The sequence below is a fragment of the Oncorhynchus gorbuscha genome, unplaced genomic scaffold, assembly GCF_021184085.1.
Source record: "Oncorhynchus gorbuscha isolate QuinsamMale2020 ecotype Even-year unplaced genomic scaffold, OgorEven_v1.0 Un_scaffold_1879, whole genome shotgun sequence".
In the NCBI taxonomy this organism is placed as follows: domain Eukaryota; kingdom Metazoa; phylum Chordata; class Actinopteri; order Salmoniformes; family Salmonidae; genus Oncorhynchus; species Oncorhynchus gorbuscha.
In genome coordinates, this window is record NW_025746534.1 from 72,390 (window position 1) to 98,714 (window position 26,325).

Genomic DNA, 26,325 nt, shown 5'->3' on the forward strand with positions numbered 1-26,325 from the left:
AGGAGGACGATAAAGGGAACTGTGAAGAGAGGAGGAGGACGATAAAGGGAACTGTGAAGAGAGGAGGAGGACGATAAAGGGAACTGTGAAGAGAGGAGGAGGACGATAAAGGGAACAGGGAAGAGAGGAGGAGGACGATAAAGGGAACTGGGAAGAGAGGAGGAGGACAGGACGATAAAGGGAACTGGGAAGAGAGGAGGAGGACGATAAAGGGAACAGTGAAGAGAGGAGGAGGACGATAAAGGGAACAGGGAAGAGAGGAGGAGGACGATAAAGGGAACAGTGAAGAGAGGAGGAGGACGATAAAGGGAACAGGGAAGAGAGGAGGAGGACGATAAAGGGAACTGGGAAGAGAGGAGGAGGACAGGACGATAAAGGGAACTGGGAAGAGAGGAGGAGGACAGGACGATAAAGGGAACTGGGAAGAGAGGAGGAGGACAGGACGATAAAGGGAACTGGGAAGAGAGGAGGAGGACAGGACGATAAAGGGAACTGGGAAGAGAGGAGGACAGGACGATAAAGGGAACTGGGAAGAGAGGAGGACAGGACGATAAAGGGAACTGGGAAGAGAGGAGGACAGGACGATAAAGGGAACTGGGAAGAGAGGAGGACAGGACGATAAAGGGAACTGGGAAGAGAGGAGGACAGGACGATAAAGGGAACTGGGAAGAGAGGAGGACAGGACGATAAAGGGAACTGGGAAGAGAGGAGGACAGGACGATAAAGGGAACTGGGAAGAGAGGAGGACAGGACGATAAAGGGAACTGGGAAGAGAGGAGGACAGGACAATAAAGGGAACTGGGAAGAGAGGAGGAGGACAATAAAGGGAACTGGGAAGAGAGGAGGAGGACAATAAAGGGAACTGGGAAGAGAGGAGGAGGACAATAAAGGGAGCTGGGAAGAGAGGAGGAGAGGACGATAAAGGGAGCTGGGAAGAGAGGAGGAGAGGACGATAAAGGGAGCTGGGAAGAGAGGAGGAGAGGACGATAAAGGGAGCTGGGAAGAGAGGAGGAGAGGACGATAAAGGGAGCTGGGAAGAGGAGGAGAGGGACGATAAAGGGAGCTGGGAAGAGAGGAGGAGAGGGCGATAAAGGGAGCTGGGAAGAGAGGAGGAGAGGACGATAAAGGGAGCTGGGAAGAGAGGAGGAGAGGACGATAAAGGGAGCTGGGAAGAGAGGAGGAGAGGACGATAAAGGGAGCTGGGAAGAGAGGAGGAGAGGACGATAAAGGGAGCTGGGAAGAGAGGAGGAGAGGACGATAAAGGGAGCTGGGAAGAGAGGAGGAGAGGACGATAAAGGGAGCTGGGAAGAGAGGAGGAGAGGACGATAAAGGGAGCTGGGAAGAGAGGAGGAGAGGACGATAAAGGGAACTGGGAAGAGAGGAGGACAATAAAGGGAACTGGGAAGAGAGGAGGACGATAAAGGGAACTGGGAAGAGAGGAGGACGATAAAGGGAACTGGGAAGAGAGGAGGACAATAAAGGGAACTGGGAAGAGAGGAGGACAATAAAGGGAACTGGGAAGAGAGGAGGACAATAAAGGGAACTGGGAAGAGAGGAGGACAATAAAGGGAACTGGGAAGAGAGGAGGACAATAAAGGGAACTGGGAAGAGAGGAGGACAATAAAGGGAACTGGGAAGAGAGGAGGACAATAAAGGGAACTGGGAAGAGAGGAGGACAATAAAGGGAACTGGGAAGAGAGGAGGACAATAAAGGGAACTGGGAAGAGAGGAGGACAATAAAGGGAACTGGGAAGAGAGGAGGACAATAAAGGGAACTGGGAAGAGAGGAGGACAATAAAGGGAACTGGGAAGAGAGGAGGAGAGGACAATAAAGGGAACTGGGAAGAGAGGAGGAGAGGACAATAAAGGGAACTGGGAAGAGAGGAGGAGAGGGAGAGAGGCTCAGGCGAAGAGAGAGAAAAACAGAGGGTGTGTCCTAATATGTATAATACCGTGCATAAAATGGTCCATTTGAGAAGCAGTCTGTGCTAACGTTCCTGCATTAACATTTCCTTTTACAGACGAAACAAGATGCTTTATGTAGTTATCGTTTTACTTTATAATTATCAGCTGGCAATACGTGAATTCTATTCATCTAGCTAGCCATCTAGTTTTACATGTAGAAAACAACCGAAAACTAATGCTGATAAGGACAGATCGACATTTTGCTTTGGGAGGAGGGTAGCGTGTTATTTATTGGACAGGGTAGCGTGTTACTTATTGGACAGGGGAGCGTGTCACTTATTGGACAGGGGAGCGTGTCACTTATTGGACAGGGTAGCGTGTCACTTATTGGACAGGGTAGCGTGTCACTTATTGGACAGGGTAGCGTGTCACTTATTGGACAGGGTAGCGTGTCACTTATTGGACAGGGTAGCGTGTCACTTATTGGACAGGGTAGCGTGTCACTTATTGGACAGGGTAGCGTGTCACTTATTGGACAGGGTAGCGTGTCACTTATTGGACAGGGTAGCGTGTCACTTATTGGACAGGGTAGCGTGTCACTTATTGGACAGGGTAGCGTGTCATTTATTGGACAGGGTAGCGTGTCATTTATTGGACAGGGTAGCGTGTCATTTATTGGACAGGGTAGCGTGTCATTTATTGGACATTTATTGGGGTAGCGTGTCATTTATTGGACAGGGTAGCGTGTCATTTATTGGACAGGGTAGCGTGTCATTTATTGGACAGGGTAGCGTGTCATTTATTGGACAGGGTAGCGTGTCATTTATTGGACAGGGTAGCGTGTCATTTATTGGACAGGGTAGCGTGTCATTTATTGGACAGGGTGTCATTTATTGGACAGGGTAGCGTGTCATTTATTGGACAGGGTAGCGTGTCATTTATTGGACAGGGTAGCGTGTCATTTATTGGACAGGGTAGCGTGTCATTTATTGGACAGGGTAGCGTGTCATTTATTGGACAGGGTAGCGTGTCATTTATTGGACAGGGTAGCGTGTCATTTATTGGACAGGGTAGCGTGTCATTTATTGGACAGGGTAGCGTGTCATTTATTGGACAGGGTAGCGTGTCATTTATTGGACAGGGTAGCGTGTCATTTATTGGACAGGGTAGCGTGTCATTTATTGGACAGGGTAGCGTGTCATTTATTGGACAGGGTAGCGTGTCATTTATTGGACAGGGTAGCGTGTCATTTATTGGACAGGGTAGCGTGTCATTTATTGGACAGGGTAGCGTGTCATTTATTGGACAGGGTAGCGTGTCATTTATTGGACAGGGTAGCGTGTCATTTATTGGACAGGGTAGCGTGTCATTTATTGGACAGGGTAGCGTGTCATTTATTGGACAGGGTAGCGTGTCATTTATTGGACAGGGTAGCGTGTCATTTATTGGACAGGGTAGCGTGTTATTTATTGGACAGGGTAGCGTGTTATTTATTGGACAGGGGAGCGTGTTATTTATTGGACAGGGGAGCGTGTTATTTATTGGACAGGGTAGCGTGTTATTTATTGGACAGGGGAGGGTAGCGTGTTATTTATTGGACAGGGTAGCGTGTTATTTATTGGACAGGGTAGCGTGTTATTTATTGGACAGGGTAGCGTGTTATTTATTGGACAGGGTAGCGTGTTATTTATTGGACAGGGTAGCGTGTTATTTATTGGACAGGGTAGCGTGTTATTTATTGGACAGGGTAGCGTGTTATTTATTGGACAGGGTAGCGTGTTATTTATTGGACAGGGTAGCGTGTTATTTATTGGACAGGGTAGCGTGTTATTTATTGGACAGGGTAGCGTGTTATTTATTGGACAGGGTAGCGTGTTATTTATTGGACAGGGTAGCGTGTTATTTATTGGACAGGGTAGCGTGTTATTTATTGGACAGGGTAGCGTGTTATTTATTGGACAGGGTAGCGTGTTATTTATTGGACAGGGTAGCGTGTTATTTATTGGACAGGGTAGCGTGTTATTTATTGGACAGGGTAGCGTGTTATTTATTGGACAGGGTAGCGTGTTATTTATTGGACAGGGTAGCGTGTTATTTATTGGACAGGGGAGCGTGTTATTTATTGGACAGGGGAGCGTGTTATTTATTGGACAGGGGAGCGTGTTATTTATTGGACAGGGGAGCGTGTTATTTACTGGACAGGGGAGCGTGTTATTTATTGGACAGGGTAGCGTGTTATTTATTGGACAGGGTAGCGTGTTATTTATTGGACAGGGTAGCGTGTTATTTATTGGACAGGGTAGCGTGTTATTTATTGGACAGGGGAGCGTGTTATTTATTGGACAGGGTATGGTGGAGAACACCAATCACTCACTGTACCCCTGTCTGGACCTGTACTGAGGAACCATGGAGAAGGAACCATGGATAACACCAATCACTCACTGTACCCCTGTCTGGACCTGTACTGAGGAACCATGGAGAACACCAATCACTCACTGTACCCCTGTCTGGACCTGTACTGAGGAACCATGGAGAACACCAATCACTCACTGTACCCCTGTCTGGACCTGTACTGAGGAACCATGGAGAAGGAACCATGGATAACACCAATCACTCACTGTACCCCTGTCTGGACCTGTACTGAGGAACCATGGAGAAGGTCAATGACCTCAAAAAGTAGGCAACTTTGGGCAAATCAGGGGTTAGAGGTCACTCACCCATGGATATGCTGGTGCGTGTGCAGGCGGTACGTCTCAGGATCTCGTACACCTGAGGGGGTTAGGTCACACAGAATATTGTGTCAGAGAGAAACAGAGAGCCGAAAACATATTCCCATTGATTCTTGACATTCATATAACACAGAGAAATATCCTGAATGACAGACTCACTATTCGACTGCGTGTTGCGTTGTCAAAGAACTTGTCTTTAGAGGTGATGTTAAATCTGTAGAGAACAAAGAACAGGTGTCAACTCAGGGAAACTCAGATGGTGACTCCATATACAGACCAGCTGTTGTCCTTCTGTAGCTCAGTTGGTAGAGCATGGCACTTGTAACGCCAGGGTAGTGGGTTCGATCCCCGGGACCACCCATACGTAGAATGTATGCACACATGACTGTAAGTCGCTTTGGATAAAAGCGTCTGCTAAATGGCATATATTATTATTATTATTATAGAGTGTGTGTGAGGACGTGTGGGGGACTTGGTGTGGGTGCATCTTACAAGTGTAGTTTGTCCCTGGAGAAGCAGTGTGAGAGCTGCTTGGTGGTGCTGTGGCCTAGCTGGGGGATGTTGGGTTGGAACGGCTTGTTCACCTTCCTCCAGAACTCACTGAGGCTGGCACTGAACCCATTCTCCTGCTTCAGATCATAGCTCTAGACAGACCAACACAGACAGATTAATAGAGGCACCTGCTGTGGCTCATATACAGGGTCTCCCTCCCACTGTAGCAGGGGCTGGGGATTCAGAAAAATGTCATGTCCTCAGAGGCCACTCATTGTGCAGTAGTCATAAAAACTAAATAAAAACAGCAAATAGCAAAGGATATTTAGAAAAAAGTCAAAACAGCCTGCGTGTAAAGTCAAAACAGCCTGCGTGTAAAGTCAAAACAGCCTGCGTGTAAAGTCAAAACAGCCTGAGTGTAAAGTCAAAACAGCCTGAGTGTAAAGTCAAAACAGCCTGAGTGTAAAGTCAAAACAGACTCAATGTAAAGTCAAAACAGCCTGCATGTAAAGTCAAAACAGCCTGCATGTAAAGTCAAAACAGCCTGCATGTAAAGTCAAAACAGCCTGCATGTAAAGTCAAAACAGCCTGCATGTAAAGTCAAAACAGACTCCATGTAAAGTCAAAACAGACTCCATGTAAAGTCAAAACAGACTCCATGTAAAGTCAAAACAGACTCCATGTAAAGTCAAAACAGACTCCATGTAAAGTCAAAACAGACTCCATGTAAAGTCAAAACAGACTCCATGTAAATGTGCAATCACGCCAACATTTTGGTAAGTTGCAGAATTGCAATAAAAGAGAACTTGGCCCGAATTATTTAAGACTTTCTTTAAGACATTTAAGGTCAGTCTGTACCTGCAGCCAGAGGGCAGGGGCTGGAATTCAGGGTGGAGTGGATGGGAAGAGTCAACCTCTATTGTATTGGCCTTCTGGAGGGCTCTGCCCAGGTAGAGGGACGGAGAGGGCTCTGCCCAGGTAGAGGGACGGAGAGGGCTCTGCCCAGGTAGAGGGACGGAGAGGGCTCTGCCCAGGTAGAGGGACGGAGAGGGCTCTGCCCAGGTAGAGGGACGGAGAGGGCTCTGCCCAGGTAGAGGGACGGAGAGGGCTCTGCCCAGGTAGAGGGACGGAGAGGGCTCTGCCCAGGTAGAGGGACGGAGAGGGCTCTGCCCAGGTAGAGGGACGGAGAGGGCTCTGCCCAGGTAGAGGGACGGAGAGGGCTCTGCCCAGGTAGAGGGACGGAGAGGGCTCTGCCCAGGTAGAGGGACGGAGAGGGCTCTGCCCAGGTAGAGGGACGGAGAGGGCTCTGCCCAGGTAGAGGGACGGAGAGGGCTCTGCCCAGGTAGAGGGACGGAGAGGGCTCTGCCCAGGGGAGGTGGAACGGGAGCAGTGATAGTACCTCCACACCAGGTGAGGTGGAACGGGAGCAGTGATAGTACCTCCACACCAGGTGAGGTGGTACGGGAGCAGTGACCTCCACACCAGGGGAGGTGGAATGGGAGCAGTGACCTCCACACCAGGGGAGGTAAAATGGGAGCAGTGACCTCCACATCAGGGGAGGTGGAACGGGAGCAGTGATAGTACCTCCACACCAGGTGAGGTGGTACGGGAGCAGTGACCTCCACACCAGGGGAGGTGGAATGGGAGCAGTGACCTCCACACCAGGGGAGGTAAAATGGGAGCAGTGACCTCCACACCAGGGGAGGTAAAATGGGAGCAGTGACCTCCACACCAGGGGAGGTGGAACGGGAGCAGTGACCTCCACACCAGGGGAGGTGGAACGGGAGCAGTGACAGTACCTCCACACCAGGGGAGGTGGAACGGGAGCAGTGATAGTACCTCCACATCAGGGGAGGTGGAACGGGAGCAGTGATAGTACCTCCACAACAGGGGAGGTGAAACGGGAGCAGTGATAGTACCTCCACACCAGGGGAGGTGGAACGGGAGCAGTGACCTCCACATCAGGGGAGGTGGAACGGGAGCAGTGATAGTACCTCCACATCAGGGGAGGTGGAACGGGAGCCGTGCATCCCGCAAAGGCGGAGGTGTTGCTAACATTTACGATAGCAAATTTCAATTTACAAAAAAAAAAATGACGTTTTCGTCTTTTGAGCTTCTAGTCATGAAATCTATGCAGCCTACTCAATCACTTTTTATAGCTACTGTTTACAGGCCTCCTGGGCCATATACAGCGTTTCTCACTGAGTTCCCTGAATTCCTATCAGACCTTGTAGTCATTGCAGATAATATTCTAATCTTTGGTGACTTTAATATTCACATGGAAAAGTCCACAGACCCACTCCAAAAGGCTTTTGGAGCCATCATCGACTCAGTGGGTTTTGTCCAACATGTCTCTGGACCCACTCACTCTCACAGTCATACGCTGGACCTAGTTTTGTCCCATGGAATAAATGTTGTGGATCTTAATGTTTTTCCTCATAATCCTGGACTATCGGACCACCATTTTATTACGTTTACAATTGCAACAAATAATCTGCTCAGACCCCAACCAAGGAACATCAAAAGTCGTGCTATAAATTCACAGACAACACAAAGATTCCTTGATGCCCTTCCAGACTCCCTCTGCCTACCCAAGGACACCAGAGGACAAAAATCCGTTAACCACCTAACTGAGGATCTCAATTTAACCTTGCGCAATACCCTAGATGCAGTTGCACCACTAAAAACTAAAAAAATGTCTCAAAAGATACTAGCTCCCGGGTACACAGAAAATACCCGAGCTCTGAAGCAAGCTTCCAGAAAATTGGAACGGAAGTGGCGCCACACCAAACTGGAAGTCTTCCGACTAGCTTGGAAGGACGGTACCGTGCAGTACCGAAGAGCCCTTACTGCTGCTCGATCGTCCTATTTTTCTAACTTAATTGAGGAAAATAAGAACAATCCGAAATTCCTTTTTGATACTGTGGCAAAGCTAACTAAAAAGCAGCATTCCCCAAGAGAGGATGACTTGCACTTTAGCAGTGATAAATTCATGAACTTCTTTGAGGAAAAGATTATGATTATTAGAAAGCAAATTACGGACTCCTCTTTAAACCTGCGTATTCCTCCAAACCTCAGTTGTCCTGAGTCTGCACAACTCTGCCAGGACCTAGGATCAAGAGAGACGCTCAAGTGTTTTAGTACTATATCTCTTGACACAATGATGAAAATAATCATGGCCTCTAAACCTTCAAGCTGTATACTGGACCCTATTCCAACTAAACTACTGAAAGAGCTGCTTCCTGTGCTTGGTCCTCCTATGTTGAACATAATAAACGGCTCTCTATCCACTGGATGTGTACCAAACTCACTAAAAGTGGCAGTAATAAAGCCTCTCTTGAAAAAGCCAAACCTTGACCCAGAAAATATAAAAAACTACCGGCCTATAATCGAATCTTCCATTCCTCTCAAAGATTTTAGAGAAGGCTGTTGCGCAGCAACTCACTGCCTTCCTGAAGACAAACAATGTATACGAAATGCTTCAGTCTGGTTTTAGACCCCATCATAGCACTGAGACGGCACTTGTGAAGGTGGTAAATGACATTTTGATGGCATCGGACCGAGGCTCTGCATCTGTCCTCGTGCTCCTAGACCTTAGTGCTGCTTTTGATACCATCGATCACCACATTCTTTTGGAGAGATTGGAAACCCAAATTGGTCTACACGGACATGTTCTGGCCTGGTTTAGGTCTTATCTGTCGGAAAGATATCAGTTTGTCTCTGTGAATGGTTTGTCCTCTGACAAATCAACTGTACATTTCGGTGTTCCTCAAGGTTCTGTTTTAGGACCACTATTGTTTTCACTATATATTTTACCTCTTGGGGATGTTATTCGAAAACATAATGTAAACTTTCACTGCTATGCGGATGACACACAGCTGTACATTTCAATGAAACATGGTGAAGCCCCAAAATTGCCCTCGCTAGAAGCATGTGTTTCAGACATAAGGAAGTGGATGGCTGCAAACGTTCTACTATTAAACTCGGACAAAACAAAGAGATCTTCTGTTGAATCTGACAATTAATCTTAATGGTTGTACAGTCGTCTCAAATAAAACTGTGAAGGACCTCGGCGTTACTCTGGACCCTGATCTCTCTTTTGAAGAACATATCAAGACCATTTCGAGGACAGCTTTTTTCCATCTACGTAACATTGCAAAAATCAGAAACTTTCTGTCCAAAAATGATGCAGAAAAATTAATCCATGCTTTTGTCACTTCTAGGTTAGACTACTGCAATGCTCTATTTTCCGGCTACCCGGATAAAGCACTAAATAAACTTCAGTTAGTGCTAAATACGGCTGCTAGAATCCTGACTAGAACCAAAACATTTGATCATATTACTCCAGTGCTAGCCTCTCTACACTGGCTTCCTGTCAAAGCAAGGGCTGATTTCAAGGTTTTACTGCTAACCTACAAAGCATTACATGGGCTTGCTCCTACCTACCTCTCTGATTTGGTCCTGCCGTACATACCTACACGTACGCTACGGTCACAAGACGCAGGCCTCCTAATTGTCCCTAGAATTTCTAAGCAAACAGCTGGAGGCAGGGCTTTCTCCTATAGAGCTCCATTTTTATGGAACGGTCTGCCTACCCATGTCAGAGACGCAAACTCGGTCTCAACCTTTAAGTCTTTACTGAAGACTCATCTCTTCAGTGGGTCATATGATTGAGTGTAGTCTGGCCCAGGAGTGGGAAGGTGAACGGAAAGGCTCTGGAGCAACGAACCGCCCTTGCTGTCTCTGCCTGGCCGGTTCCCCTCTTTTCACTGGGATTCTTTGCCTCTACCCTGTTACGGGGCTGAGTCACTGGCTTGCTGGGGCTCTCTCGTGCCGTCCCTGGGGGGTGCGTCACCTGGGTGGGTTGATTCACTGTTGTGGTCGGTCTGTCTGGGTTCCCCCCTTGGGTTGTACCGTGTCGGAGATCTTTGTGGGCTATACTCGGCCTTGTCTCAGGATGGTAAGTTGGTGGTTGAAGATTTCCCTCTAGTGGTGTGGGGGCTGTGCTTTGGCAAAGTGGGTGGGGTTATATCCTTCCTGTTTGGCCCTGTCCGGGGGTGTCCTCGGATGGGCCCACAGTGTCTCCTGACCCCTCCTCTCTCAGCCTCCAGTATTTATGCTGCAGTAGTTTATGTGTCGGGGGCTAGGGTCAGTTTGTTTATCTGGAGTACTTCTCCTGTCCTATTCAGGTGTCCTGTGTGAATCTAAGTGTGCGTTCTCTAATTCTCTCCTTCTCTCTTTCTTTCTCTCTCTCGGAGGACCTGAGCCCTAGGACCATGCCCCAGGACTACCTGACATGATGACTCCTTGCTGTCCCCAGTCCACCTGGCCATGCTCCTGCTCCAGTTTCAACTGTTCTGCCTTACTATTATTCAACCATGCTGGTCATTTATGAACATTTGAACATCTTGGCCACGTTCTGTTATAATCTCCACCCGGCACAGCCAGAAGAGGACTGGCCACCCCACATATGCTCTCTCTAATTCTCTCTTTCTTTCTCTCTCTCGGAGGACCTGAGCCCTAGGACCGTGCCCCAGGACTACCTGACATGATGGCTCCTTGCTGTCCCCAGTCCACCTGACTGTGCTGCTGCTCCAGTTTCAACTGTTCTGCCTTATTGTTATTTGACCATGCTGGTCATTTATGAACATTTGAACATCTTGGTCATGTTCTGTTATAATCTCTACCCGGCACAGCCAGAAGAGGACTGGCCACCCCACATAGCCCGGTTCCTCTCTAGGTTTCTTCCTAGGTTTTGGCCTTTCTAGGGAGTTTTTCCTAGCCACCGTGCTTTTACACCTGCATTGTTTGCTGTTTGGGGTTTTAGGCTGGGTTTCTGTACAGCACTTTGAGATATCAGCTGATGTACAAAGGGCTATATAAATAAATTTGATTTGATTTGATTTGATAGTACCTCCACATCAGGGGAGGTGGAACGGGAGCAGTGACCTCCACATCAGGGGAGGTGGAACGGGAGCAGTGATAGTACCTCTATATACAGTTCCTTTCAGAAAGTTTTCCTACATTTTGTTATGTTACAGCCTTTTTCCAAAATGTATTAAATAAATAAATGTACACAGAATGTATGTACACAGCAATCTACACAAAATACCCCATAATGTCAAGAATCTTCCTAGGGCTGGCCGGCCAGCCAAACTGTGCAATCGTGGAAGAAGGACCTTGGTCAGCGAGGTGACCAAAATATCAATAGTCACTGACAGGTCCTCTGTGGAGATGGGAGAACATTCCAGAAGGACAACCATCTCTGCAACACTCCACCAATCAGGCCTTTATGGTAGAGTGGGCAAACGGAAGCAACTCCACCAATCAGGACTTTATGGTAGAGTGGGCAAACGGAAGCAACTCCACCAATCAGGACTTTATGGTAGAGTGGGCAAACGGAAGCCACTCCACCAATCAGGACTTTATGGTAGAGTGGGAAAACGGAAGCCACTCCTCAGTAAAAGGCACATGACACCCCCTTGGAGTTTGCCAAAAAGGAACTAATGACTCTCAGACCAGGAGAAACAAGATTCCCTGGTCTGATGAAACCAAGATTTAACTCCTTGGTCTGAATGCCAAGCATTACGTCTGGAGGAAACCTGACACCATTCCTACGGTGAAACATGGTGGTGGCAGCATCATGCTGAGGGGATATTCTTTGGTAGCAGGGATTGGGAGACTAGTCATGATCAAGGCAAAGATGAACGGAGCAAAGTACAGAGATCCTTGATGAAAACCAGAGTGCTCAGGACCTGACTGGGGCGAAGGTTCACCTTCCAACAGGACAATGACCCTAAGCACACAGCCAAGACAACTCAGGAGTGGCTTCGGGACGAGTCTCCAACTGTCATTGAGTGGCCCAGCCTGAAACCGGTTTTGAACCCGATCGAACATTTCTGAAGAGACCTGAATATAGCTGTGCAGCGACGCTCCCCATCCAGCCTGACAGAGCTTGAGAGAACCTGTCCCAGACCTGGTGTTTTCAACTCTCTCGAGACAGTAGGAGCGGTAGAGATACTCTGAATGATCGGCTATAAAAAGCCAACTGACATTTTCTCCTGAGGTGCTGACCTACAACCACTGTGATTATTATTTGACCCTGCTGGTCATCTATGAACATTTTAACATCTTGGCCGTGTTCAGTTATAATCTCAACCCGGCACAGCCAGAAGAGGACTGGCCACCTCTCATAACCTAGAGAGGAACCAGGTTTCGGCCATTCTAGGGAGTTTTTCCTAGCCACCGTGCTTCTACACCTGCATTGTTTGCTGTTTGGGGTTTTAGGCTGGGTTTCTGTGCAGCACTTTGAGATATCAGCTGATGTAAGAAGAGCTATGTAAATACAATTGATTGATCTGAAGAGAGGAATGGGAGAAACTCCCCAAATACAGGAGAGTCAAGCTTGTACCCAAGAAGACTCCAGGCTGTAATCTCTGCCAAAGGTGCTTCAACAAACTACTAACTATAGGGTCTGAAAATGTATGCAAGTGTGTTATTTCAGCTTTTTTTTATATGCAAAAAAATTCTAAAAACCTGTTTTTGTTTTGTCATTATGGGGTATCGTATGTAGATTGATGAGGGGGATAAAGACCATTTAATGCATTTCATTTCTGTCAGTCGGGATCTTCGTGGAATGGGTTTCCATGGCTGAGCAGCCGCACACAAGCCTAAGATCACCATGCGCAATGCTAAGCTTTGGCTGGAGTGCCATTTTGGAATGAGCTGTACAACGAGCAGATTGTCCCCCTCCAGGTTGTCCCCCTCTTTGCTGTTATAGCAGCAAGGAGGGTACCTACTCCATATTAAATCCCATGATTTTGCAATGAGATTTTGGATGAGCAGGTGTCCACATTCACTACTTGACCAAAAGTATGTGGACACCTGCTCATCCAAAATCTCATTGCAAAATCATGGGATTTAATATGGAGTAGGTCCCCGCTTTGCTGCTATAACAGCCTCCACTCTTCTGGGAAGGCTTTCCACTAGATGTTGGAACATTGCTGAGGGGACTTGCTTCCATTCAGCCACAACAGTATTAGTGAGGTCGGGCACTGATGTTGGGCGATTAGACCTCCTGGCTCGCAGTCGGCGTTCCAATGAAGTATGTCCCCTTTGGTCCATTTTCCCCAATGTGAGTTGTTACATTGTAAAAGACGAGTCTCTGCTGTAGTGTGTTTGATTCACATAATGTTTCAGGTACCAGCAAATGTAATCCAAGTAGGAGAATAATCCCACCGTGTCTTCATGTGGCTCTACTGTAGTGGGGCAATCTGATGCAACATTAAAGACTGTTCAACTACTATACACAAGGCAACAACAACTAATGAGTTAAAAAAATACATTTAAAAATGGTGCAGGGCAACACTGAGATTAACCCCCTGTTTGTGTTAGGGGAGGATCCATCCATAGGATTACACACACACACACACACACACACACACAGACACACAGACACACACACACACACACACAGTAAAGTGGTGGAGGTCTCACCTTCTTAGTGGGGACTTTGATCTTGAGGAACTCTGCCTCTCTGCTCAGGACCTGCCAGGGGACATGGAGTCTCGTGAAGCTGGGCCCGTAGACCCTGACCTGGGGGAGAGGACAGTAACAAACAGGTAGGAACCATAGTTTAATACCAGGAGGAGGACAGAGGATAGTAACCAAACAACAGGTAGGAACCATAGTTTAATACCAGGAGGAGGACAGAGGATAGTAACCAACCAACAGGTAGGAACCATAGTTTAATACCAGGAGGAGGACAGAGGATAGTAACCAACCAACAGGTAGGAACCATAGTTTAATACCAGGAGGACAGAGGATAGTAACCAACCGGTAGGAACCATAGTTTAATACCAGGAGGAGGACAGAGGATAGTAACCAACCAACAGGTAGGAACCATAGTTTAATACCAGGAGGAGGACAGAGGATAGTAACCAACAGGTAGGAACCATAGTTTAATACCAGGAGAAGGACAGGTGGTGGGAACCAACAGTCAGGTAGGATTGCAAGCCCGCCCCACACCGCCCCGCCCACCACCTCCCAACCCCGCCCCGCCCCCACCACCTCCCAACCCCCAACCCCGGATCGAACCCTTTGTTTTCACCTAAAATGACATACCAAATCTAACTGCCTGTAGCTCAGGCCCTGAAGCAAGGACATGCATACTCTTGACACCATTTGAAAGGAAACACTTTGAAGTTTGTGGAAATGTGAAATGAATGTAGGAGAATATAACAAATTAGATCTGGTAAAATATATTTTTAAAGTGTTTAAAAAAATATATATATATTTTTTTTTTAATGCAAGAGAAAGGCCATAATATAATATAGCAGTTTAGGTGCAATTTGGCCACTAGATGGCAGCAGTCTGTGTGCAAAGTTCCAGATTGATCCAGTGAAGCATCGCAATGCTGGACAGGGTGGCAGGTAGCCCAGTGGTTAGAGCGTTGGCCTAGCAACTGAAAGGTTGCATGATCGAATCCCTGAGCCGACAAGGTAAAAACCTGTCGTTCTGCCCCTGAACAAAGCAGTTAACCCACTGTTCCCAGGTCATCATTAAAAATAGGAGTTTGTTCTTAACTGACTTGCCTAATTAAATAAAGGTCAAATACTGGACAATATTTTGTGTCAATTGGTACATACCAGTAACTATAGATTACATACAAAAAATTGTCTGGTAATACACTATTCAAGTTTACACAAGGAATGTCATAGATGGATCATTAGCTTATACACTACCTTTCACACATCTAGATGGCCAGGTGGGTGTGGAGCCAGAGACAGCAGGGGTTCATACTGTAGAACCCAGCTCCTACAGCTGAATATAAAAATAGATGTATCCTTTTCTCAGCGATCTACACAGAATACACCACAATGACGAAGCAAAATGTACGCCTATGTAGATATATAGAATATCTACAGAGGCCCATTATCAGCAACCATCACTCCAGTGTTCCAATGGCACGTTGTGTTAGCTAATCCAAGTACAGAGGCCCAGTAATCAGCAACCATCACTCCAGTGTTCCAATGGCACGTTGTGTTAGCTAATCCAAGTGTATCATTTAAAACGATAATTGATCATTAGAAAACCCTTTTGCAATTATGTTAGCACAGCTGAAAACTGTTGTTCTGATTAAAGAAGCAATAAAGCTGGCCTTCTTTAGACTAGTTGAGTATTTGGAGTATCAGCATTTGTGGGTTTGATTGCAGGCTCAAAATGTCCAGAAACAAAGAACTTTCTTCTGAAACTCGTCGGTCTATTCTTGTTCTGAGAAATGAAGGCTATTTCATGCAAGAAATTGCCAAGCAACTGAAGTTCTCGTACAACGCTGTGAGCCCCACAGAGCCACCATGCACAGAGCGCATGCAGAGTGAGGGTGACACACAGAGTGGAGCAACTAATGGCTTTACTAAGGGAATAAGTCATTTCTCATTTTGGGTTTCAGTCAGTGCAACTGGGCCTGGGTAGGGTGGAGCCTGAACGTTGCGGGTATGGGTAGGAATCGGGGTTAAAATACATGCCCGTGCAGGGCTCTAGTAAACATTGGTCACGGAAGATCATTGGGACTACATGCCCACCTTTGGGTTGAACAGCGCGAGAGGTAGAGTCAGTTAACGTCTGCTGCTTGGTTGAACAACGCGAGAGGTAGAGTCAGTTAACGTCTGCTGCTTGGTTGAACAGCGTGAGAGGTAGAGTCAGTTAACGTCTGCTGCTTGGTTGAACAGCGTGAGAGGTAGAGTCAGTTAACGTCTGCTGCTTGGTTGAACAACACGAGAGGTAGAGTCAGTCAACGTCTGCTGCTTTCTGAGAATCACTGGGCTAGAAGAGCAGGGCGGAAGAACAGAGTCTCATATGGTGACGGCAATGCAACTTTTTGAAAGACGGGTGTTTCTTTAACTACGATGCAAACGTACACTAAATGACGATATTTCCAGACCGCATGCATGGTGGATGGATTAGAAATACAAGTGAAAATATATTTAGGGTCAAATTCCCCTTTACTTTTCATTAGGTGAGCAATGTTAAATATTACAAATTGATTTGTTAATTACTTTGTTATTTTTTAAACTGCAGCGACAATGATCAATTTCACCAGAAATAACACCAGACCAGCAACCACAGAACACACACAGACCGGTTGATCTCTCACCTCTGTGTCTCTCTCCATCTCAAGCCCCGCCTCCAGTAGCCTGGCCTCAAACTCCTCCCTGATCAGCACCATCTCTCCTTCAGCTGGGTCCGCCTCTAATTCCACCTCCACCGCCAGGTCCACACACACCTCCCCGTCCCCCGCACTCCGCTGCCCGGCTGCACATCCCAAACCCCCCACAGGGCCGGAGAGGGGGGAGCTACCATTGGAGATGACAGACAGGCGATGAGGAGGGTGAGGAGGGGCGGAGAGACGGTGCAGCCGGTCGCCACCCCTCACAGAGATCTGTTTGCGTTGGTAGAACACCAGAACATAGTCCACCTTCCTCCGGCCATCTGAGAAGAACTGACAAGAACTTTGGCCATCCTGGGGGGCCGCTAGCCCAACACCCCCCGCCCTGGAAGAGAGGAGGGGACTGGTCAGTAACTAACACCCCCTCCATGGAGGAGAGGAGACTGGTCAGTAACTAACACCCCCTCCCTGGAGGAGAGGAGACAGACAGAGGACTAGTAAACAAAAGAAGTGTTCAAATCTAAATATTTTAATTCTAGCCACCCTTTGCCATGATGACAGGCCTTCTCTCAACCAGCTTCACCTGGAATGCTTTTCCAACAGTCTTGAAGGAGTTCCCACATATGCTGAGCACTTGTTGGCTGCTTTTCCTTCACTCTGCGGTCCAACTCATCCCAAACCATCTGAATTGGGTTGAGGTCAGGTGATTGTGGAGGCCAAGTCATCTGATGCAGCACTCACCACTCTGCGGTCCAACTCATCCCAAACCATCTGAATTGGGTTGAGGTCAGGTGATTGTGGAGGCCAGGTCCTCTGATGCAGCACCATCACTCTACTGTTCCTTCACTCTGCAGTCCAACTCATCCCAAACCATCTGAATTGGGTTGAGGTCAGGTGATTATGGAGGCCAGGTCCTCTGATGCAGCACCATCACTCTACTGTTCCTTCACTCTGCAGTCCAACTCATCCCAAACCATCTGAATTGGGTTGAGGTCAGGTGATTGTGGAGGCCAGGTCATCTGATGCAGCACTCACCACTCTGCTTTTCGGTCAAATAGCCCTTCCACAGCCTGGAGGTGTGTTTTGGGTCATCGTCCTGTGGAAAACAAATGATAGTGGGACTAAGCCCAAATCAGATGGGATGGCGTATCCCTGCAGAAAGCTGTGGTAGCCATGTTGGAAATGAGGTCGCAGTTGTAATTGAGAACTTGTTCTCAACTAGCCTACCTGTTTAAATAAAGGTGAAATAAAAAATTAAAAAATCAGTCTCCTCTGAACTGCAATCTGAGTGCAGTTAACTCTAATGAACTTAACCTCTGCAGCAGAGGTAACTCTGGGTCTTGCTTTCCTGTGGCGGTCCTCATGAGAGACAGTCCTCATCATAGTGCTTAATGGATTTTGCCACTGCACTTGAAGAAAAGTTCAATGTTCCTGAAATGTTCCGGATTAACTGACCTTCATGTCTTAAAGTAATGATGGACTGACCTTCATGTCTTAAAGTAATGATGGACTGACCTTCATGTCTTAAAGTAATGAGAATGATGGACTGACCTTCATGTCTTAAAGTAATGATGGACTGACCTTCATGTCTTAAAGTAATGATGGACTGACCTTCATGTCTTAAAGTAATGATGGACTGACCTTCATGTCTTAAAGTAATGATGGACTGACCTTCATGTCTTAAAGTAATGATGGACTGACCTTCATGTCTTAAAGTAATGATGGACTGTCACTTTGCTTATTTGAGCTGTTCTTGCCATAATATGGACTTGGTAGTTTAACAAATAGGGCTATCTTCTGTATACCACCTCTACCTTGTCACAACACAGCTGACTGGCTCAAACACCTTAACTTTTAAGGAGGCACACCTGTTAATTGAAATGCATTCCAGGTGACTACCCCATGAAGCTGGTTGAGAGAATGCCAAGAGTGTGCAAAGCTGTCATCACAGCAAAGGGTACTTTGCTAGAATCTCAAATAGATGTTGATTTGTTTAACACTCGTTTGGTTACTACATGATTCCATGTGTGTTATTTCATGGTTTTTGTCTTCACTGTTAATCTACAATGTAGAAAAACATTTAAAAAATAAAGAAAAACCCTGGAATGAGTAGGTGTGTCCAAACTTCTGACTGGTACTGTACATGAACCTGACACCTTATTCTACATCATCTATTTCTATCTGAATACACACACACATGATTCAACAAATCATCACCTTGACTTGTGCAATCAGGTGTTAGTGCTGGGCTGGAACTAAAGCCTGCACTCCCTGCACAGGACCAGGGTTGGAGACCACCCTGTATCTATACAGGACCAGGGTTGGAGACCACCCTGTAACTATACAGGACCAGGGTTGGAGACCACTGATGACCACCCTGTAACTATACAGGACCAGGGTTGGAGACCACCCTGTATCTATACAGGACCAGGGTTGGAGACCACTGATGACCACCCTGTAACTATACAGGACCAGGGTTGGAGACCACCCTGTATCTATACAGGACCAGGGTTGGAGACCACTGATGACCACCCTGTATCTATACAGGACCAGGGTTGGAGACCACCCTGTATCTATACAGGACCAGGGTTGGAGACCACCCTGTAACAATACAGGACCAGGGTTGGAGACCACTGATGACCACCCTGTAACTATACAGGACCAGGGTTGGAGACCACCCTGTATCTATACAGGACCAGGGTTGGAGACCATTGATGACCACCCTGTATCTATACAGGACCAGAGTTGGAGACCATTGATGACCACCCTGTATCTATACAGGACCAGGGTTGTAGACCACTGATGACCACCCTGTAACTATACAGGACCAGGGTTGGAGACTACCCTGTAACTATACAGGACCAGGGTTGGAGACTACCCTGTATATATACAGGACCAGGGTTGGAGACCACCCTGTATCTATACAGGACCAGGGTTGGAGACCACCCTGTATCTATACAGGACCAGGGTTGGAGACCACTGATGACCACCCTGTATCTATACAGGACCAGGGTTGGAGACCACCCTGTATCTATACAGGACCAGGGTTGGAGACCACTATGACCACCCTGTATCTATACAGGACCAGGGTTGGAGACCACTGATGACCACCCTGTAACTATACAGGACCAGGGTTGGAGACTACCCTGTATCTATACAGGACCAGGGTTGGAGACCACCCTGTATCTATACAGGACCAGGGTTGGAGACCACCCTGTATCTATACAGGACCAGGGTTGGAGACCACCCTGTATCTATACAGGACCAGGGTTGGAGACCACCCTGTATCTATACAGGACCAGGGTTGGAGACCACCCTGTATCTATACAGGACCAGGGTTGGAGACCACCCTGTATCTATACAGGACCAGGGTTGGAGACCACCCTGTATCTATACAGGACCAGGGTTGGAGACCACCCTGTATCTATACAGGACCAGGGTAGGAGACCACCCTGTATCTATACAGGACCTGGGTAGGAGACCACCCTGTATCTATACAGGACCTGGGTTGGAGACCACCCTGTATCTATACAGGACCAGGGTTGGTGACCACCCTGTATCTATACAGGACCTGGGTTGGAGACCACCCTGTATCTATACAGGACCAGGGTTGGAGACCACCCTGTAACTATACAGAACCAGGGTTGGAGACCACTGATGACCACCCTGTATCTATACAGGACCAGGGTTGGAGACCACCCTGTATCTATACAGGACCAGGGTTGGAGACCACCCTGTATCTATACAGGACCAGGGTTGGAGACCACCCTGTATCTATACAGGACCAGGGTTTGAGACCACTGATGACCACCCTGTAACTATACAGGACCAGGGTTGGAGACTACCCTGTATCTATACAGGACCAGGGTTGGAGACCACCCTGTATCTATACAGGACCAGGTTTGGAGACCACTGATGACCACCCTGTATCTATACAGGACCAGAGTTGGAGACCACCCTGTAACTATACAGGACCAGGGTTGGAGACCACCCTGTAACTATACAAGACCAGGGTTGGAGACCACCCTGTATCTATACAGGACCAGGGTTGGAGACCACCCTGTATCTATACAGGACCAGGGTTGGAGACCACCCTGTATCTATACAGGACCAGGGTTGGAGACCACCCTGTATCTATACAGGACCAGGGTTGGAGACCACCCTGTATCTATACAGGACCAGGGTTGGAGACCACCCTGTATCTATACAGGACCAGGGTTGGAGACCACCCTGTATCTATACAGGACCAGGGTTGGAGACCACCCTGTATCTATACAGGACCAGGGTTGGAGACCACCCTGTATCTATACAGGACCAGGGTTGGAGACCACCCTGTATCTATACAGGACCAGGGTTGGAGACCACCCTGTATCTATACAGGACCAGGGTTGGAGACCACCCTGTATCTATACAGGACCAGGGTTGGAGACCACCCTGTATCTATACAGGACCAGGGTTGGAGACCACCCTGTATCTATACAGGACCAGGGTTGGAGACCACCCTGTATCTATACAGGACCAGGGTTGGAGACCACCCTGTATCTATACAGGACCAGGGTTGGAGACCACTGATGACCAACCTGTATCTATACAGGACCAGGGTTGGAGACCACTGATGACCACCCTGTAACTATACAGGACCAGGGTTGGAGACTACCCTGTATCTATACAGGACCAGGGTTGGAGACCACCCTGTATCTATAAAGGACCAGGGTTGGAGACCACCCTGTATCTATACAGGACCAGGGTTGGAGACCACCCTGTATCTATACAGGACCAGGGTTGGAGACCACTGATGACCACCCTGTATTTATACAGAACCAGGGTTGGAGACCACTGATGACCACCCTGTATCTATACAGGACCAGGGTTGGAGACCACCCTGTATCTATACAGGACCAGGGTTGGAGACCACCCTGTATCTATACAGGACCAGGGTTGGAGACCACCCTGTATCTATACAGGACCAGGGTTGGAGACCACCCTGTATCTATACAGGACCAGGGTTGGAGACCACCCTGTATCTATACAGGACCAGGGTTGGAGACCACCCTGTATCTATACAGGACCAGGGTAGGAGACCACCCTGTATCTATACAGGACCAGGGTAGGAGACCACCCTGTATCTATACAGGACCAGGGTAGGAGACCACCCTGTATCTATACAGGACCAGGGTAGGAGACCACCCTGTATCTATACAGGACCTGGGTTGGAGACCACCCTGTATCTATACAGGACCAGGGTTGGAGACCACCCTGTATCTATACAGGACCTGGGTTGGAGACCACCCTGTATCTATACAGGACCTGGGTTGGAGACCACCCTGTAACTATACAGAACCAGGGTTGGAGACCACTGATGACCACCCTGTATCTATACAGGACCAGGGTTGGAGACCACCCTGTATCTATACAGGACCAGGGTTGGAGACCACCCTGTATCTATACAGGACCAGGGTTGGAGACCACCCTGTATCTATACAGGACAAGGGTTTGAGACCACTGATGACCACCCTGTAACTATACAGGACCAGGGTTGGAGACTACCCTGTATCTATACAGGACCAGGGTTGGAGACCACCCTGTATCTATACAGGACCAGGTTTGGAGACCACTGATGACCACCCTGTATCTATACAGGACCAGGGTTGGAGACCACCCTGTAACTATACAGGACCAGGGTTGGAGACCACCCTGTAACTATACAGGACCAGGGTTGGAGACCACCCTGTATCTATACAGGACCAGGGTTGGAGACCACCCTGTATCTATACAGGACCAGGGTTGGAGACCACCCTGTATCTGTACAGGACCAGGGTTGGAGACCACCCTGTATCTGTACAGGACCAGGGTTGGAGACCACCCTGTATCTGTACAGGACCAGGGTTGGAGACCACCCTGTATCTATACAGGACCAGGGTTGGAGACCACCCTGTATCTATACAGGACCAGGGTTGGAGACCACCCTGTATCTATACAGGACCAGGGTTGGAGACCACCCTGTATCTATACAGGACCAGGGTTGGAGACCACCCTGTATCTATACAGGACCAGGGTTGGAGACCACCCTGTATCTATACAGGACCAGGGTTGGAGACCACTGATGACCACCCTGTATCTATACAGGACCAGGGTTGGAGACCACCCTGCATCTATACAGGACCAGGGTTGGAGACCACCCTGTATCTATACAGGACCAGGGTTGGAGACCACCCTGTATCTATACAGGACCAGGGTTGGAGACCACCCTGTATCTATACAGGACCAGGGTTGGAGACCACCCTGTATCTATACAGGACCAGGGTTGGAGACCACCCTGTATCTATACAGGACCAGGGTTGGAGACCACCCTGTATCTATACAGGACCAGGGTTGGAGACCACCCTGTATCTATACAGGACCAGGGTTGGAGACCACCCTGCATCTATACAGGACCAGGGTTGGAGACCACCCTGTATCTATACAGGACCAGGGTTGGAGACCACTGATGATATCAAGTCTGGTAATGTAGGGTTAAATAATTCAGCAAGACCTTTTAGATGAGAGGTTCTCCTTGACAGCATACAATCTCTACAGTAATAACCAGCCAGGCGACATAAAATACTCTATAACAAAAACATGTTTTCAGTTCACACGGAAAGTTTTGCAAACGTACGTACAGGGAAAGGATTTGGCATGTCATAACAAACAAACGCAGGAGCAGAATCAACAGTTAGCAGAAAGTCAAGCGTTTGCGGAGTTACTTACAGGAATCTTGTCTTGGCTGGGGTATTGATGCATTCTGTAGCGCTACAAACACAGACAGGAGAATAAAGGAACGGTGTCGTTAGACCGGGAGGAGAATAATAACGGAATAGTAGCAGCAGCTGTACGCGCAGAACTCCTCATTATCAGCACGCGCATCTCGGTAATCCGTCAATTTGAGGGAGCAAAGCGACGCGCCTCTCATTTGGCAGGGGACTCAAGATTAGTAGGCTATGACCTACACACATGTTTAATATAGATACCTATCAAACAATAGTCTACCTGGAGCTCCCCGTGAATTAATTGGGCTATGAGTCTGAGCTACAGGTGCCGTCGATTCATCCGTCTGTTGATTCTGACTGCGCGCGTCCTCGGAAGTTTGGCACACGGTCAACTCATGTTCACGCAGGTGCGTTGATTGGTCGATGCTCCCTGATAATTTACGGTAACGAGGAACCAGTGGGAACAACCGGGCTCACAGGTGAGGTGATACTGATGGTTTCTACGGCGACGCGCTCAGGGAATTAAAGTGGAAAGCACTGTCATGCACGAAGAACGCATATTAATAATTGTTGTTTTTCATTACAATGAGACCGAAAAATACTACGACCTTTAAATAATGAGCAGTAGGTATCCACGCCTCTTGTTGGTGTTTATTCTTCATTAAAAGTATGTATCCACGCCTCTTGTACGTGTTCATTGTTCACACATGACAGCGCTGGCCATGTTCCTTCCCTGAGCGCGTAACCGTAGAAACGTTCCAAGTATCAACACACCTGACAGGCTCGAACGCTTTTAACACTGTCAAATGAAATACTTTTTATAGTTGAGCTATTTCGTTTTAATGTCTCTCCAACACGGTAGTCAGAAAGGTATTCAGCATAATAAGACCGTTCAAACTGTTCCACTGAAATCATCTGATTGGACAAACATCGATATTGTTGATTTAAAACACACACACATATATGCCTCTGAAAACTTTTTTTTCTGTCCAAGTCAAGCACTGCTCCTAAATCATGTCCATACTGTATGTGTCCGCTCCTGTAGGGAGTCTATGTCCCGACTCAGACCAGGACCTGTAGAGCCCAGAGGGATGTTCTGACCCAGACCAGGACCTGTAGAGCCCAGAGAGATGTTCTGACCCAGACCAGGACCTGTAGAGGCCAGAGAGATGTTCCGGTCCAGACCAGGACCTGTAGAGCCCAGAGAGATCTTCCGGTCCAGACCAGGACCTGTAGAGCCCAGAGAGATGTTCTGACCCAGACCAGGACCTGTAGAGTCCAGAGAGATGTCCCGACCAGGACCTGTAGAGCCCAGAGAGATGTTCTGACCCAGACCAGGACCTGTAGAGTCCAGAGAGATGTCCCGAACCAGACCCAGATCAGGACCTGTAGAGCCCAGAGAGATGTTCTGACCCAGACCAGGACCTGTAGAGTCCAGAGAGATGTTCTGACCCAGACCAGGACCTGTAGAGTCCAGAGAGATGTCCCGAACCAGACCCAGATCAGGAGTATCAGGCCCCGGGTCGAACAGGGCATCACTGTGTATGGACGATGACTCGCTGACAGCTGTGGCCACCCTGCAGCCACTCCATGTTCCTGCAGACACACACATTATAGACACATAGTATACACATCACATTATCCAAAACACACACATTATAGACACATAATATACACATCACATTATCCAATACACACACATCATAGACATCACATTATCCAATACACACACATCATAGACATCACATTATCCAATACACACACATCATAGACATCACATTATCCAATACACACACATCATAGACATCACATTATCCAATACACACACATCATAGACACCTAGTATAGACATCACATTATCCAATATACACACCATATTGTGCTATACACATACTCAGTTACACACAACATCTAATATCACATTATCCAAAACACACACTCAGTCACACACAGACAGGTCATATATCCTACCACATTATGGAACAGACAGCAGGGTCATATATCCTACCACATTATGGAACAGACAGCAGGATCATATATCCTACCACATTATGGAACAGACAGCAGGATCATATATCCTACCACATTATGGAACAGACAGCAGGGTCATATATCCTACCACATTATGGAACAGACAGACAGCAGGATCATATATCCTACCACATTATGGAACAGACAGACAGCAGGATCATATATCCTACCACATTATGGAACAGACAGCAGGATCATATATCCTACCACATTATGGAACAGACAGACAGCAGGATCATATATCCTACCACATTATGGAACAGACAGACAGCAGGATCATATATCCTACCACATTATGGAACACACAGCAGGGTCATATATCCTACCACATTATGGAACAGACAGACAGCAGGATCATATATCCTACCACATTATGGAACAGACAGACAGCAGGATCATATATCCTACCACATTATGGAACAGACACACAGCAGGGTCATATATCCTACCACATTATGGAACACACAGCAGGGTCATATATCCTACCACATTATGGAACAGACACACAGCAGGGTTATATATCCTACCACATTATGGAACAGACACACAGACAGTTCATATATCCTACCACATTATGGAACAGACACACAGCAGGGTTATATATCCTACCACATTATGGAACAGACACACAGCAGGGTTATATATCCTACCACATTATGGAACAGACACACAGACAGTTCATATATCCTACCACATTATGGAACACACAGCAGGGTCATATATCCTACCACATTATGGAACAGACAGCAGGGTCATATATCCTACCACATTATGGAACAGACAGCAGGATCATATATCCTACCACATTATGGAACAGACACACAGCAGGATCATATATCCTACCACATTATGGAACAGACAGCAGGGTCATATATCCTACCACATTATGGAACAGACAGCAGGATCATATATCCTACCACATTATGGAACAGACAGCAGGATCATATATCCTACCACATTATGGAACAGACACACAGCAGGGTCATATATCCTACCACATTATGGAACAGACACACAGCAGGATCATATATCCTACCACATTATGGAACACACAGCAGGATCATATATCCTACCACATTATGGAACAGACAGCAGGGTCATATATCCTACCACATTATGGAACACACAGCAGGATCATATATCCTACCACATTATGGAACAGACACACAGCAGGGTCATATATCCTACCACATTATGGAACACACAGCAGGATCATATATCCTACCACATTATGGAACAGACAGCAGGATCATAT

The 26,325-nt window shown here is 47.4% G+C and overlaps 1 protein-coding gene across 1 annotated transcript in view; it reads right to left on the reverse strand.

The window, feature by feature from the left end:
• The window catches only part of LOC124024492 (anoctamin-1-like), a gene marked incomplete at its 5' end in the record, with an annotated part of 96,395 nt that extends 71,760 nt beyond the window's left edge, over positions 1 to 24,635 (reverse strand). The window contains 7 exons of the mRNA XM_046338405.1: positions 4,623 to 4,674; positions 4,794 to 4,848; positions 5,127 to 5,278; positions 13,623 to 13,721; positions 16,282 to 16,678; positions 23,747 to 23,772; positions 24,064 to 24,635. Coding sequence (XP_046194361.1) covers positions 4,623 to 4,674; positions 4,794 to 4,848; positions 5,127 to 5,278; positions 13,623 to 13,721; positions 16,282 to 16,678; positions 23,747 to 23,772; positions 24,064 to 24,635 — 1,353 coding nt within the window. The remainder of the gene's footprint in view (positions 1 to 4,622; positions 4,675 to 4,793; positions 4,849 to 5,126; positions 5,279 to 13,622; positions 13,722 to 16,281; positions 16,679 to 23,746; positions 23,773 to 24,063) is intronic.
• Positions 24,636 to 26,325: the final 1,690 nt, after the last annotated feature.